We start from the raw sequence: 16769 nt of genomic DNA on the forward strand, positions 1-16769 counted from the left end.
CAGGCTGCGACAGTTATTATAAATGTCTCTAATGATAAATAAATGGTTTGTCTGTAATATAAAATTCAACTATTTATATCATTGTCATTTTATGTTACGAGTAAATATAATATTATATTAAACAATGAAAATACATTGCAAGGTCTATAGGTCTATAGGCCTCTTTTAATATTATAGTTTCATGGAATTAGAAAAATTACTGAACTAAACTACTTCTCTTTCCAGCTTTTTTATATACTATACACGAGTTTTATATATGTCTCACGGCGAGGTTGCGTGACCGATTTTTTTATATAATTATTTCTACGGAAACGAAATGTAAAATTAAGTTTTAGTTTTTGTTGTAAAATGTTATGTAATTTTAAGATAATGCCGATTGCGACCACCGCGTTGTGTGCGGAAATATTCTAAGGCGGTGAATAATCTATCATTTCCGATTATTTACGAATGTTTCTACTCTAATGTTTAAATAATTAGTATATCAACATTTGTTCGTTTTGTTATAATCATGTTTTATAAATGAATTGTGAGAAAGTTTGGTGCAATGTGTTAAGGCTCCTATTGTGGTCTGTGTGCATACGGTGCTCGGAAAGCGTGTGAAAATTGAGATCTGGATCACTACTTGGGTGTAAATTAATGCTAATATACCAGTGTTATCTTCTGTATGGTGGCGACTGGACATTTAATCGGGCATGGCTCAACCTTCTGCAGTAATAAGTGAAGTAACAAAACAATATTTTTGTTTAAAAAAATAGAAATTAATTAATTCTTGAATTTTACTTTACTTGTATTATTATTATTATACTGTATTAATTTTACACGATTTTACAAAGTCACGTAATTCCTTATATAGTTAGTCATTGTTGAATTAATTAAAATCTTATGTTATATCTTTGAGACGATTTGACAAAACGAGACTAAATATTATTGTAACATCGTCGTATATAATATATTGTATTTAACTGAAAATAGCTCAGTATAATTTACTAGTTTTTCCAAATTATTTCTGACATTTCGTTAAATTAACTTGAGGCGTTAATATTATTATGAAATCCTGTTCTATTTAATATTTTTAAAACGAAGAAGTTCACTTATACAAATCGGAAGCTCGGTTTATTTAAAAAAAAAATAGATTATCTCAATGACAAGACTTGGTACAGTGATAACCAGATGGTAAATTAATTAACCAGACAATCACAGTTGCCGCAACTCAGGTTTTGTCATAGGACCTACATCGCGGAAAATTTATTGTTCAGATTCATTACGTCGGCCCCACATTTAACCCCAGCTTAAAACATTACCCGCTCTGTCGATCGCTTCGACACACCTTTCAAAACACTGTGGCGACCGGTCACTTCCTTTAGTGGTGTGTCTTTAATTGTAAACCACATCGAAATTAGACTATCAGCTATTAAAACTTGGAACAAGCATAACACTTAACGCGGTAAATAATTTTTAAAATTTTTTGTTATACAAGGTCGACAGGCACAAACAAACCGTAGAGATCTTATTCAATTTTATTTCGGAAATGAAGTATAAAAACATTTCTGGTATAATAAAATTTTAGTATAAGGCGTGTATTTGAAAATCTAGGTAGTATTAACGGAATGTTTTAGTTACACCTTTACGGTAAAAAAGATCTTTTTGTTACTTTACATTTAAAAAATAGCTTCTTAATTCATCTAAATCACGACGATTTCTTTGTCTATTTGTAAGCTGAGGTATTGCTAGGCAGGTCCCAAGAAGTGTGTGATGTCAGGCATTTTGGCATTGGCATTACCGAATCCTTCCAACAAACTTTCTTATCTCTAAGACTTTGATTTCATTTATTGAATTTAGACTTTGATATCTGTATAAATATGTATAGATATCAAAAGTCTTTTTCGTTTCTGACGTTTGTTAATTTCGTATTAGTATTAAAATCGTTCTCAAAGAAGTTGATTTTAGTTAAATAAATATGTCACAAATAGTGCTTATTGATTTGTCAAAAATAATTTACCACAACCTAATTTAAAATGTACACATTCATGACTACAATTATGCAATCAATTATTGCAACAGTCTTTTATAATAATTTGTATCACATTCATAATTAATGTTTTAGTTTGTAAGTCAGAGTGAAGAAACGGTAAAACATTTTTTATTAATAAAACATTTCGTAAATACTTTCATTCGTAACGGTTTATGTCGGTCGCGGATACAATGGTTGTGAATATTTGAATGAGAGATGTGCGCTCCTTTTTTTTGATTAATGAACATTTGATATTTCAACTTGTAAATGTTAAACTATTAATTTTTACTTTTCATTATTGTCAAATTTTCATTGCCAAATAAAGCTATAAATTCTATTTAGTTTGTATTTTAAGATAACAAAACGTTTATTTATTTCCCGCTCAACGCGTTTCTTTGCACTGTGTCTTCTTTCTCTTGGCACACTTGGTGTTCGCTGAACCTTAACTCCGCGACCCGCGACTTCTGATGACTCATCCTTGGTCTTCAAGGATTCGGTGCGGGGTGTGACTAACCACAGAAAAAAACTACTATTGTTCGTATGAAGCTGCTCGTGAAACAGTCGTCATTTGTCGGCCATCGTTTCTGCTAACTTTTATAGCGTCTTATTTTATGTTGCTTGGGGATTCATGAATTGCTTATTCACGATTTTTACAGATCATTTACATAAAATACTGCTAGACTTGTCAGTTGTAAATGATTTTTAAAACAAAGACGATATTGTTTTTTTTTTAAAAACTATTGTTCCAAATCTTCGTCTTGTTTTACAATCGGCTGTCGTATATCATCTTACGTTTGAAGTAACTATTGAACATTTCGACATATTGAAAAAATAAAATATAGTGTGCGATGAATAGCTAGTAGTTTCTGTTATGGTAGCGTAACAGAAAATTCTAATCTCATCATCAAAGTCATAGCGGGGTGCGGTCCCAGGAGTCAAGACGTGTGGGAACGGCAGCCAAGCAAGACCGCCGGGCCGAGGCTCGGGTAACAATCTAATTACTGGACAGGTGGTCGGTTAAAGGTTGTCCGTGCACCCGTTCCAACAGATGCATTCAATTCAGTTTTCATTTTCTATTAAGAAACCATTTTTGCTATAGTCAAAATTATAACAGAGCAGGAGTGTGCGTGATTTTAAAGCCTATTGAGTTCGGTTCATCATGTATTAGAACAAATAATTAATTTTCTCAATAACATTTATATTTTGCTACGTATTCATATTTGTATCAAAAAACTTATCAAACTTCTTCCTATCGCACTTTGTAAATTCACAGTTCTCGAAGTTAAAATAGATTCATTCACAATTTATTAAACTAATAGTAGATGTAGTTCATAATGGTGGGATCGCGGTCATTTCACACTTCCCGCTGGAGACTAAAAATATTTATTGTTGCGGTCACTCTTTTTTATTTGCAACATAGAAATTTGATTTAGGCCTCCAAATTGAAAGGGTGATTGATTATAGATGTAAAGCTTGAAATGGGTCAATGTACAACTCATTTGACAGCAAAAAGTTTTAAAGCGTATAAAGTATATTTCAATCCAAATGTATAAAGTGATCACTCTGAAATTTATTTTTCATTTTAAAGGTGACACGTCAATAACATCCGGCAACACAAAGCAATTACAATAATTTTTAATATGTATGTAGTAAACCAAATGTTGAGAATTCTTTTTCCTTTTATACTATCATCATCAGATTATTTGTTATTTCTGAAATTATTAGTTTTTGGACTAAAAATTCATCCATATAAAGCTTTTACACCTATAACTAAGTACCTAGTAAATAATATTTTTTAATGAATTTTAAAATTCAACCATGTAAGATATTGATTCATCACTATACAAATGTGTGAATGTTGTTTACATAATATTAACCGTTTCAATCGAGGTATATTTAAAACATCAATGGACACAAAGATTATTCGAAACGTATAAAATATTACTAGATGCGATTCTCCCACGAGTTGGCGCCTGCGCAGCCAGCGTACACGATGCGTGATCACCGTGAGAAGTCATAAGACTAGTTGCGCTTCATAGATTTCTTATTACGGCAGTAATCAACGATGTCATAAACCCAGCCGACTACGTCAATTTATTGTTAAATATTACAGCAAGACATGTTTCTGCACTTGAAGTTTAAAGCGATATGTTTAATCTTAACCCGCAAATAAATATAAATACGTGGAATAAAAAATTCCTACATTAATAAGTCGCATCAATGCTTTAATTAATGGTGTAATTCTGAACGAAAGCATATGCGTGACATAACTTTGTTTGTAAAATTGTACTGTTGCTTCATCATCATCAACATGTCAGCCGAAAGACATCCACTGCAAGACTGGCTTCTTCTAAAGGTCGCCACGATGCACTGCCCGTATCCAATGACTTCTCACTTTGTTATTATTATTTTTAACACTATAACAACACTTTATTATTATGGTTTTCATGATGCCTTAATTAAATTTTTATTTAAAAACGTGTAGTGGGTAGTAACATAGAATTATGATTTTTTTTACATAACCGAAAGAAATGAGACAACAAAGACGTTCACCCAATGACAATATAGAATTTGCCGAAAGCGCGGTGCTGAAAAGAATTATGGTGTATAGTACATGGGTACGTATAAGTACTACCATCGACTCCGTAACTCCGTTCATTGGCAAATATATAATAGGAAGAGACTACGTGGGCACCGCCAGGCTTCGCCAACCTCCAGTAGTGAAGCATTCCTTCACGCTCGCTTTCTTTGTGACGTAATCAACGCAGATTTCTTTTTGTCGCCTGCTTTTCGTTTCATTTGATTGTCATTAAAATAATCTATTATTGCAAAGAAATATTGCGAAGTAAAGTTTAATAATATTTTATAATACATATTTCGTTAAAATTGATTGGGCAAGAATTTTTTTAATTGCCTACTCCAGTTTTTTGGAAATGATATGTTCGCCTCCAGGCTATTTCAATGTTTATTAAACATACAATTTTAAATAATTTAAAAAAATCATACCTGCTCCGCTATGTTTATTTCGCCTGTTCTTTTCAGGGTTAAGGCATTTCACCAGAACAGATTATGGTTTCAACTTAATGTCAACAAGCGCTGTAATCTATCGTATGGTGAATAAAAAAAATTAATATAATTTTAATGATTTGCTTGTTTGCGGTTGGTTGAGTAAATATTATATCATTTTCTCTTTTGTATATATCATTTTTTCTTTTGATGATATATACTTTGATTCAGATTTATTTTCATTAAAAACATCAGTGTATATCAAGTTTGAATAATAAATGTTAATGGAAGTTACCTAAAATTACTATAACATATGAATATTTTTTATGAAAAAAAAAAATATAAACAAGTCGCAAAGTGAAGATATAACATAAAACTTCAAGTCTTAAACAAGAGTTATTTTTATAACAAATTGGTACAAGAACGACTACTTAAAAATTAGTCCAAAAATTTCAATTACTTGCCTTAACAGTGGTCAACTTTTATACCTCATAGATCCTCAAAATCAACATTCGTTTAAATCGAACCCTGGAAAACCGATTTCGACCTTAAGAGGCTAATGAAATGCAATTAAAGGGGAAAACATTTTTCCAAGATATAGCCTTCCAAGGTTTGGTTTATGGCATAAAATTAGGTTTATTAGGATAATTAGGTTGTAAAAAAATCATGAAGCTTTTTCAGAAAGTTGTAACTTACCTAAGCTAGCCATTTGTGATAAATACGTCTTGGATGTAATTTGGTCTATTTATGTGTGTGACGGCTTCAAGTTTATATAATATCCGTAAAATGTTTTCTTTAAAGATGCGATATTTTAAAACAATATTTAAAATTTAATGTATAAAGAAATACTTAAAAACAAGTTTATATTTTTAAAATATTTGAATCGTAACTGGTTTGCACCATTCTTACATTATGTTATTAGTAAAATTATAAGAATCATGTTTTACAACGAACCACTATAACCTGTTATAAGAATGTGAATGTGCGATTTTATTGACTATTTTTCGAATGTTAGCCTAGCCTTTTAGTTGTGATAAAACATTGGGCTGAATATTTAATAGCCAAGACCCTTGTTTTATGATTTTTGCAAAAATGCCTATCTCGACTAGAAATTTCGTGTGGCTCTCCTTCATTTCTCTAGTTTTCCCAGTTTTGGGCAGCGAGAGTCAAGTTGCTTCATGACTTCATCTCTTCCTTCTAGTAGACGCTTGCACTAGAAATTTGTTTTCTGGCAATATAAGTTGCCCGTTTTCATTTGAGTGTTGCCAATAATAATATCTAAGACTTTGCTCTGATTTCTGCGCCACTTGTTTGTCTTCATATCCCTCAGAATAACTCTCCCCTATCTTCTTTCTTGACTGCTTTGGTGGTAAGAACGTATTGGTCAAACATATGTATAGTAAGATAAATCTGATAGCCCACCCTTCTATGGTGGCCAGTAGCCTATCAGATTTAACTTGAACTAACTTAAAAATGAACGAACCAATTTTAATCATGATAAATAATCAGTTTTCCGCTATGTATTTTACGTCAGTTATTAAAGTAAATGGTCACTTTTAATCATAGATACTCAGCGAAAATTCAATATGTTTCGTCTAAGATTGGCCCACAGTTAATGCAAGAAAGCTTAGCTTTTCGGGTTCGTTGGTGTGTTTTAAAAATTATGAATTGAATTTTAATTATTTCATTTGCTCATCCTGAGGCTAATAACTCACAAAAAATGCACTTGTGAGCGCGAATGAAAGTACCGTGAGAATCACGAGGAGTTATTATTATGAAAGTAAATATTACAAAGGTGCATGTTTGCGATACCACGCGTGGAAAGTTTATCAATCTCGGGAAACTACGATCATGGAAACAATAGCTCGGTTCATTGGTAACAGACCGAAACAAACGATATAAGTCTTTCGCGCCAAGCTATGCGTCAAACAGAAGTATGCTTTTTTCATGTTCCTGTCGTAGAAGCAAATCTTTGTTGTCATACCAATATTTAATGGAATCAGGCGTTATTTTACGGAAGTCCATCCTAAGTAAGAAAAGGACCAATATTTAGCTACTTTCGCTCATGCAGCCGTAGTCGTGGTCCTTTGGTCGTTGGTCCTAAACATAATAAACTAGATCTATAGTTATGGACACCGCGTTCAGGTGTCGCTGGTGACAGGAAAAGAATGGAATCATCAAATCCGTATTAGTTAGTTTTCTATATACCTCAAAAACATGCTGACAATGTTCCCCTATCATCGTGATATCAAGAAAGTTAATTGAATTGTTATTTTCAAGTTCTAATTTAAACTTAATTTTTGGATGTAATGTATTTTAATTACTTACAAAAATGTCCAAGTCTTGCCTATGTCTATAACAACTACCGTTAAACCTAATATAATTTTGTTCCGTGTGTAAAAAATACAAATTTGAATTGATGAATAAAAACGTTACGTTTGAATAGTTATATTTGAAAAAATTCTAATGCTTATTAAATATCTTTAGCGAATACAGTTTAACGTATAATGCTTATAGACAAGGAGTGTCCAAAATAACTAATTACGAAACTATATTCCGAATTTAAAATAATATGTTTTAGCCGACGTATTTTTAAGTAAAGTAAAATTAAAATGTGGTAAAATTTTACTTACCAGGGATCCATTAATTAATAAGACATATATTAACCAATTTGTTACGATCTAAATGAACATTAAGATTTAATTTATTTGATAGTTATCCATTCTTTTTATACATAACAGCAAAACGAACAGCATAATCTTTGCTGATTTTTAATTCACAGGCGTTTTATTAAATGTGGTGTCATTAACTGTTTTATTAGTGAAAATTTCTCTAACCCTATTCCCACTCATGTCATACTCTTTTGGTATCTTAATCATTGTATTAGTCTTAAACTAGAATATTTTTAAATAGTATTAAATGCCTTTTAATTGCATTTTTTTTATCAAAATACTGAATTATTACACGAGAAAGAGATGGTATAAGTTTATTGTTTTTATATAATTTAAATGCTTTCTTTTATATATAGACGTTTCTTTAACGGTAAACTACTTTTGAGTTCGGTTAGCGCTTCCACTTAGCACAAAACTTGTTTGGGTTTACTACGACTTACTACTATCTCATACGGCGTGACGTGTACAGCAGGTCTGCTTTTCGATTTTGGTTCTTAAAACGAAACATTTACGTTTAAATGTTGTATTATAAGTACGCAGGTTTCAAATCATCAAAACATTTCGTGGACACGAGTTGGCTACATTATAGGCGGGAACAAAGTACAAAACCGGTCAAAATTCGTGTTGAAATTGTGAGCACGTGTACCGTATAGGCAGCGACTGAGCACGTTGTATTAGAGTTTTGTGGCAATAAACTTACTGGCTGTCTCTTTCGTCTGCGTCTATATTAGATGTATAATGAGTACGTTAGAAATACTTTTTTGTATTATTCTACATAAGCTAGAGTAATAAATAACTAAAATGAAGCTGACAACAATATAATAAAGTCTTTAATAAGTGGTTCCTCTCGTGTAACTAAAATAATACGACTTTACCTTTTCCGCAGGAAAATTATTTTAGCTGATACGTTTGACCGTATTAATAACCATAACAGCCAATTCTAATATTGCAAAATCGGTTTAATAATTATTTATATGAGCTAATGAAGTGCTGTGTTGCTAAAAAACTATTTTTTTTTCGAAAATTGAACACAAAATTAAAAAATTAAATCAATATCAAAAAATTTTGAATTATTTCACTTTAATCTATTTTCAATTGATGTAATCAAACTTTTACTTAAAAGATACCACGCCGTAAATATGGTCTCAGTTGAAAGCATTGTCTGGATAGCCTTCAAACCGGTTGTTAAGAAATAAAAGGAGTTCGTAATTGGTTTTTAGTTTCTTTCAAGGGATGAAGCGGCAAGCATGAAATATCAGATCGTATAGTAGTTAAGAATATATTAAAGGATTTTTAGATTTTATTTGGATGATGATAAATAACCGAGAAGTTATTTTGTAATTTTTGGTTCCTGTGAGTAATAGATTCAAGTTTAAGTTAAAGCCAATTTTATACAAATTTAAACATGACGTACCTATTATTTTAAATTTATACAAAATGTTCACAAAAATGTGAAGATTGTGTTATTCAAATAATAGTACAGCCCGTAAAAATAGCGTTAGAACATTCTAAGTTTCGTTAATAACTTTCACTTTGTGAGAGTTTGTTAGTGCTAGTCTTTGTCATTAATCCAAAAGGTTCATGACGGTTATTATTATGAGTTTAAGAAGTTAGACATTTGTGTTTTTACCTAAATTACTTGATGTTATTAATTGTATGGAACAATAATGGTTTAATATATATAAGGGAAAAAATAGCCTTTCTGAAATATGCGAATTACGTATATCGTCATGATTTTATTCCTTAATCGGAAGAATAAAAAATAAACACTTTTTATTTATTGTTGAGTAATTATTAAATTTTTATTATTTTAACTGATTTAGTATTATACATAATAGTATTGTGAATATAGTAATAGTCGTTATTAATACTAATTATTTAGGTGAATGTTATCTCTAAATAATAAGTTTGACGCAAATACGAGTACACGAGTACAGTACTAAGTAATAATCATTATCAGTTTTATACATTAGAGCTAATGAGTCAATTTGAAAATAAGTCTGTCAGTTAGCGACAGAGGTTGATTATCACAATTAATGTAATGGCAGTTGCAGACGGTGCAGTTAGTCAGTAGAAATAATGACATGGCTTCGCACTCGCTCCTGGCCTCGGATTTTTTATTAATGTAATTCTTTCTACATTCCTTGTTGCGAGGAATGTGAGTTGCGACAGCACTGTAATAACATAGGGCTTCTATGTCGCGACACCCAGTGCTATTGCTCGCTTACGGCATATTACTCTGACACATATTTCATAGTAATATTAAATGTACGTATCTTAAGTATATAAACAGTATCATTTTATAGATAATATTTTCTTTACAATAATATAACACTGCGGTACACTAGTTTTACTATATTCGGAATTCAAAACCTACAATAATTATTCATTGGCATCTGTCATCCATCTTCAAAATATAACTAAAAATATGTATTCCTAAATCAAAATGTGTTTATGTATACAAGAGATTTCCATTTGCATAATGTCACGATATCTCTGGAACCGCAAGTGTATGAGATTTTTAAAATTGGTTGATACAATTTCTTTGTCAGGTAAAAGTCTGCTAAGACAGCTATTAGTAAATAACATAAAATAATAAAGAAAACAATAACTATAGATAGTTTATAAAATAATAAAACTATGGATACAAAAAATATCACGTTTCGACTTATAGTAGTTGCTTCATATTATTGATTTTAACAAAACCTTATATTAATTTAAGTTATTTTATATTTACGATGGTAAAAACAAAATATTATCTGGTTCAATTATATACTTATTTGATTATTTTGGCTTGCCAATCTCCTAATGAATTTGAGGATTCATAAATAAATGCTTAGGAAAACGTTAATCATTATTAGTAATAATTACGTAACTAAATAAAACTCAAATCATGGTGTCATAATATGTTTCCTCGTAAAGTAGAGACGCAAGCAGGCGTAATTGAAGCGTCAACGACGTAATTACTGTGGAATCTAAACAAGCTACATAGAGAGGTTAGTTTATGGGCAGCTTCTTCTTTTAAGGAGCCTGCTTATTTTGTATGGAAAGAGATCATTATATAATTGGAACAAGTAATTTAAAAACATTTTTTAGATGTGCTTCTTGCATTTACAAACTATGTATGAACCGTGTATCTTATATTTGAATATTTTAAAATCCTTTTTTTAGTTGAACTTTGTATTAAAATTCTTATATGATAGTCAGATTAAACTGAACTCTAATTTTCTTCTGGATATATGTGTTGTTTTTACACATTTTTTTTAAAATAACTTTGTGGTTTATTTTCTTACAAGTAAATAAATAAGAAAAAGGAAGCAGAGCGAAAGAGGCTAAGATGATAACATGATATGAGATCTTCGCATTTCTCGTTTTGTTTTCTTTTATATTTCATTGCGATTTCAAAATCAACTGATAAAAAGATTGAAAAAAATTTGCTTGCTATATATAATAGCCTATGTATATTATCCAAAGCAAAAAACATCTTTTCATCTATATTTATCTTTTTGTTCGGTACACCTGCCTTAATACAGATAAAAGGTTTATTCAAACTGCGGCAGGTATAACGAATAATACGTATTTCTTTCCTTCACCTTTGTTCGTGCTTTTAGATGAAATTTGTTTAAATAATTATTTACCAATATATTGCTATAGTATTAAATTCAAAGACAGTTTATGAAACTTTGAATATAAAAGTGAAAAGTTATAATTTATTTCTTATTTTATATATATATATATATATATATATATATATATATATATATATATATATATATATATATATATATATATATACATACGTGAATAATAATAATATTAATAAATATAATAAACAAATAAGTATAAAATCCTTGCGAGCGTTTTGAGATCCAGGATCACAAAACAAAATGGCCGCTATAAAAGCCTTGCTTTGGGATCGTAGACTAGGCTATGTCCGTAGCCGCCAAAGGCTATGTGCTGAGCAGAGGTTTCGTCGCTACGCCGCTTTGGGCGGTGGCGCTACGGTCGACAGCGCCGTACGCGCATCGTTACACTCCCACGTACGATCTCTTATTGTAAACACTGTTCCGATGTAAAGTTTCCGTTTGCACAGTGATTATTGGCGGATTATTGACAATATGGAAACATTGACGATTGTGTAGTGTGAACAGTGCAGTTGTGTGACATTAGACCGGATTACGTACGATAATAATGACTAAGGCCAAAGTGAACAGAGGCAGTGCACTCTATCACAGTGCAAAGGTATGGTTTCGATCAAAAATCTTATTATTATGTAATTTATGAATAAATCGTGTGTTAATTTATGCCTTTATAAGACTACACTAACATCCTGAGCCGTTATTTTTTCTATTTTTTTTAAGTCATGAGGTTATACTATTTATGTTAATTATCTTCTGGTCGTCACTGACCACTGGATTGTATTTACACATTGAACTTTCATTTCACCCAAATATACTTTAGCGCGTCTGCAAATCTATTGCGGGCACCAAAAAAACGATGGATGTATTTAATCCAGGCCGGTTTGTGTCGGTGACTCGGCCGTGATTCCTGATTCGTCTCCTTATTCGTTTCCCGACTCTGAATTTGAAAGTAACGACTTATTTCTGAAAACATATCTTTAAAACAAGAGTTTGGTAGGTATCATACAATGTTTTATTTTTCATTAAGATAAATATTAAGTTTGGTAACTATTAAAAAGTTTATGAAGTCAATGATTTTTCCTGCAATAATCCGATATTATTTTTATCACAAAAGTTTTATTTTTGTTGCCTTTATAATACTTTTAAAGGCTATGTACCCGTTAAGAAAAAAATAGCCCATTGTTAGAGCCTACCTGGACTTCGTTACTACCATTTTCCTGCCGCAATAAACTGCAGTGTAAAAGACATCAACGGAACGAGTAAAAGAGAAGACATCACTGACCATCAGTTTACTCGTTTGCGAGAGCGAGATGCAATATATAGTAATTTTGAACGTAGTAGTTTGTTTGTAATTATACGAAGAGGGATTTTGTGTACAGGTATATATTTATAAGCATAAACACAGGTAGGGCCGGTCGTGGATGGCCGATCTCCCTATATTAAGCTAAAAAGGGATGGTGTAATTCAGGAAAGTTTTGCTTTGTTATAAACTATACTGAGTTTTAGTTTTAGGACGAGAAATTACGGTGTTTCGGAACGGTGAGTGCTAATGGTGCATAAAGAAAGCAATTCCAAAATTAAAAGTTTTAACCGTCTTATACACTTACTAGTAGAATCTAATCTTGACGTTTTACATTAATTATACAATGTATCATAAATGAAAGTAAAAAATTGGTATTATTATATACATAGAATAAAGTTTATATTATAAGATGTAAGAGTAAAAAAAAATATTTATTCGACTTAAGCTTGTTTCTGGGAAATCAAGACTGTAGACTGACCGGTTCTCTGCGGCAGTCGCCATTCCGGCCCGACTTTGATTCCTGTTCATAATTTGTATTTATATATTACATCCCTCGGAAGTTTCTTATAACTATTTATGACTTCATATTTCTTTAGCAAATTAAATAAATTTTCTTCTAGCCTTAGATACCTTCGTTATGAATAGAAGGGGTCTAACTTTTAAGTATATAACCGATTTATGTTATTTATCAGTGTATTTCATTTTTTACGGTAAATAAAAATTTGCATATTATACTGAAGATCATTAACGATTTAAAATAATTGCGCCTCCCAGGCAATTGCGTGTTCATCGAGGTCTGAACTAAACGCCGGTCCCGGAAACCGGACATTATGTGCACGTAAACTCAGGGACCCTAACAACACTATTTGTGTGATTATTAATAGATCATTTTTAGACGTACTAAGGTCAATAATTAATCGCGTTAATAAAAAAGGTTTAAGTGTTTTATGAGTCAATTGGTAATAGTGGCTGCATATGACTGTTCTACCATTTTATTGGAAAAAAATCAACACACTTTAAAATTAATTTTAAAAATATATTTTTAAGGGTTGTAACGGTTTTAAATATTTTTCTTAACGAACTTTTTCTTAATCTGTTTGTATTTCTTTAAATAACTGTTTCCATCATTTATTAATTTCATTACATTTTTACGTATGATGACATGAAATTAAAAAATGTAAAAATTAAATATAATGAATTTTACTAATCATGATTTTAATCAGTTATCAGGTTTAATTATGTTTCTCACATAACTTGCCTCAAAAGGATCTAGATAGTTTGGGGTCGATTACCGAAATCACTGGCAAATTATGTTTTAATTAACTGGAAACTTATTTTTGCTCGGTAAATTGTGACCGGTTTGATAGATTATATGCTGTGTAAAAATTTACGAGTAGTGGTCGCACGACCAAAAATGCAAATCGCTTCAACACTTAAGGCAAGATCAACGAACATGTTCGAGTATTTTCTGCAGCAAAATTGCTGACTTCATGGAGTTAAACTGTAATTATAATAAAATGAAATATTTTTAAGTATGTGTAAATTGTAGTCGTTGAATGTGATTTTCCTCGAGTGCAAATTATTTATTTTATGTATTAATATACCGTTCATAATTAAAGAACTTTTTGAATATTGTTCATCGTTCAACTTCAACAAACATAAAACTGTAGCTCTAATAGTCAAAATAATAGTAATAACTAGTCGTCTACAATATAAAACCAATAAAGACATCACAGGAAATATTTAACTCTTTTATTTGACCTGCCTTAATAAATTAACAATAATAATAAAGTTTAAGAAATTTCGCCATAGCGTGAGAAGTTGTCTGTTATTACGTAGTTTTTAAACGGATATTTGCCAACCTAGCAGAAAGCGTTTCCTTTAAATATTAATGATAGGTTTTTATTAGATTTATATAGATAGGTTTAAATTGATATTTTGAATAATGGTGTCGCAAAACATTAAAAATAATGTCTACTTTGAATCATGGTGTCGAGAGAGATTAAAAAGAAACATAGATACTTTTTATTATCTTGTTGATATTTGTAGCCCCGTATCGGCATATGAGTTATACTATCCATAATAAAAGTATCTTAAATTATATCCATATGTTTATGTGATGTCCTGAAATTATCTAATAATTATCTAATAAAGAATAACCAGTAATCCAGAATATTTAAGCTTTATCCAGCCTAATAACAACATATATATATTTCATTTTACTGTAAGAAGTTATTTTTAGACAATGTTTCTATTTACTTCAGTTCACTGAGTCTAACGGCGTAATTTGATGCTCGCAGTCGCAACATGCTCTTGGATACTTTCGTTAAACAAACCGTGACAATTGCCGCGGTACACAAGCATAGATTTCCAGTCAGTTCTATTTAATTTGTGTAATTCTTCGTCCTCTCTGCATCGTGTTTCTGACTAATTAAGATCGTGACTTTTTTGGAAAGTTTATGGCGCACTACGTTTCGCCATTTCTGCAGGTCCTCGACGGCGTACTTTAGCTACTGTGGTATCGAGCATGGTTCGGATATGATCGGAAGAACGCACGGGGCGGTTTCGTGGTCGCTGTCAATATCTACCTTTCCATTCATCTAGAGTTTTGCCAAGTTGTCACAGCCTTTTCTGGATTTGTGAATTTAGTTTTTCGCAAATTACCCTATTTACATACACATATATTAAGGTCTGTGTTTTAATATGTAAAAGTTTTTGATACGTAAAAAATATAGGCGAGGCAGTTCCGGAGGGGAAGTGCACCATCTATATTTTGATTCAAATTTGCTTCCGCCCGGTGACGCTCCACTGTGCATAGTGATAAAGTGACGATAACGGTCGCCAAATTGTTATTATTTCAATTTTTTTGTAAGAACTCATTACTGATTTTTTCCCTGCTTAAATTGCATATTAATTTCCTTTTTTTTATGATAATTCGCACATTGAACAAGGTCAAACAGACCGGTGGAACACAAACTAGGGACACTGGTTTAAACGAGAATCCTCAGTCCTGAGAAATCTTTTTCCTCTGTTCTGAGAAATTTTTGTTGCTAAATTTTAAATATCTTGTTGCCAAATATAGTATTAATACTCCGCAATATTTAAAATGTTATGCATAATGTGTTAGTTGCATAGAAGAAATGGTATAAGATAGCACTTCCCACGCGAATCACGAGCCGTCAAATGGTGGTTTTCTTTCGTGGATAATAAATTCAGTATGTTCGTCGCATCAATGCACTCCCCGCTTATAAAAGCTTTCCCCTTGTTGTACTTCGTTTCTTATAATGGGAACTAATTTAATGAAGAAATATTGCCGGAGAAAAAACGTGTACAGCATACTTGCTTAAGTGTCGGTCAAATTCATGTAAACGATTAATTTCCTATGTCGCCCTATTGTTTCAGGATTTGTATATCGTTGCAGTTGATTAAAGCTAATAACTAATATATATTTTTTATGACTTTGCATGTTTGTACTTAACGCCTTTAGTCATTTATATAACATAATATATAAAGGTAAACGAATATTGACAAACAATTGTAACATTTGTTTATTAGTTGTATGGTTAAAAAATTAATTTCTTCTCATAATATTTTTATATGATTAGCACTTTTATATTTCTTGGTAGTTAATGTTTCTTCTTGCCTTTACTTGGTCCAAGTCCTTGTTTAAATAATATTTTATAATATTTTATTAAAACATTAAATAATATTTAAGCCGACTGATTTTACATTATACTTACACTATCCAACTTAAAAAAAAGAACCAGTTTGTTTACAAATTTAACGAACAACTTTCATTAAATTTTCTTCGTATTATTTATTATATTTTTTATAAGCAGCTTATTTTCAAATATCTCTAGTAGCTATGTAAAATGCTAGTCATGGCTAAGTTCCGTTATAATACGCATCACCAGCCGACATATCTTGTTAAAACTTAAACTTGTCAGAGAATCTCAAACTTCATTTCTATTTTTTTTATATTAGACTATATACTACTTATATTTGTAGGCAATTTGAAAAATGACGAAATTAGTAGTAGCAGTTTTATATTACTATTAATGATTTACTTTAAAACCTTTGAGAATCTCTGGAAATTGAGTCTTTGATTACATATTTATTGCGTTCAGTATGAATAA

The 16769-nt window shown here is 31.0% G+C and overlaps 1 protein-coding gene across 2 annotated transcripts in view; it reads left to right on the forward strand.

Moving 5' to 3' along the window:
• ec (echinus) overlaps positions 1-16769 on the forward strand; it is a 53382-nt gene that overhangs the window by 6632 nt on the left and 29981 nt on the right. Inside the window, exon 1 of one of the 2 annotated variants that reach the window (XM_068774880.1) lies at positions 11723-11931. The exons of the other annotated variant lie outside the window; for it this stretch is intronic. Within the exon in view, the coding sequence (XP_068630981.1) occupies positions 11881-11931 (51 nt within the window). The 5' untranslated portion in view covers positions 11723-11880. Of the gene's footprint in view, positions 1-11722; positions 11932-16769 lie in introns of those variants that run through there. 2 annotated transcript variants of the gene reach the window in all.

This window comes from Battus philenor, unplaced genomic scaffold (assembly GCF_028537555.1).
Source record: "Battus philenor isolate CCGP_79_NKW_IND1 unplaced genomic scaffold, ilBatPhil1.0.hap1 SCAF_8, whole genome shotgun sequence".
NCBI lineage: Eukaryota > Metazoa > Arthropoda > Insecta > Lepidoptera > Papilionidae > Battus > Battus philenor.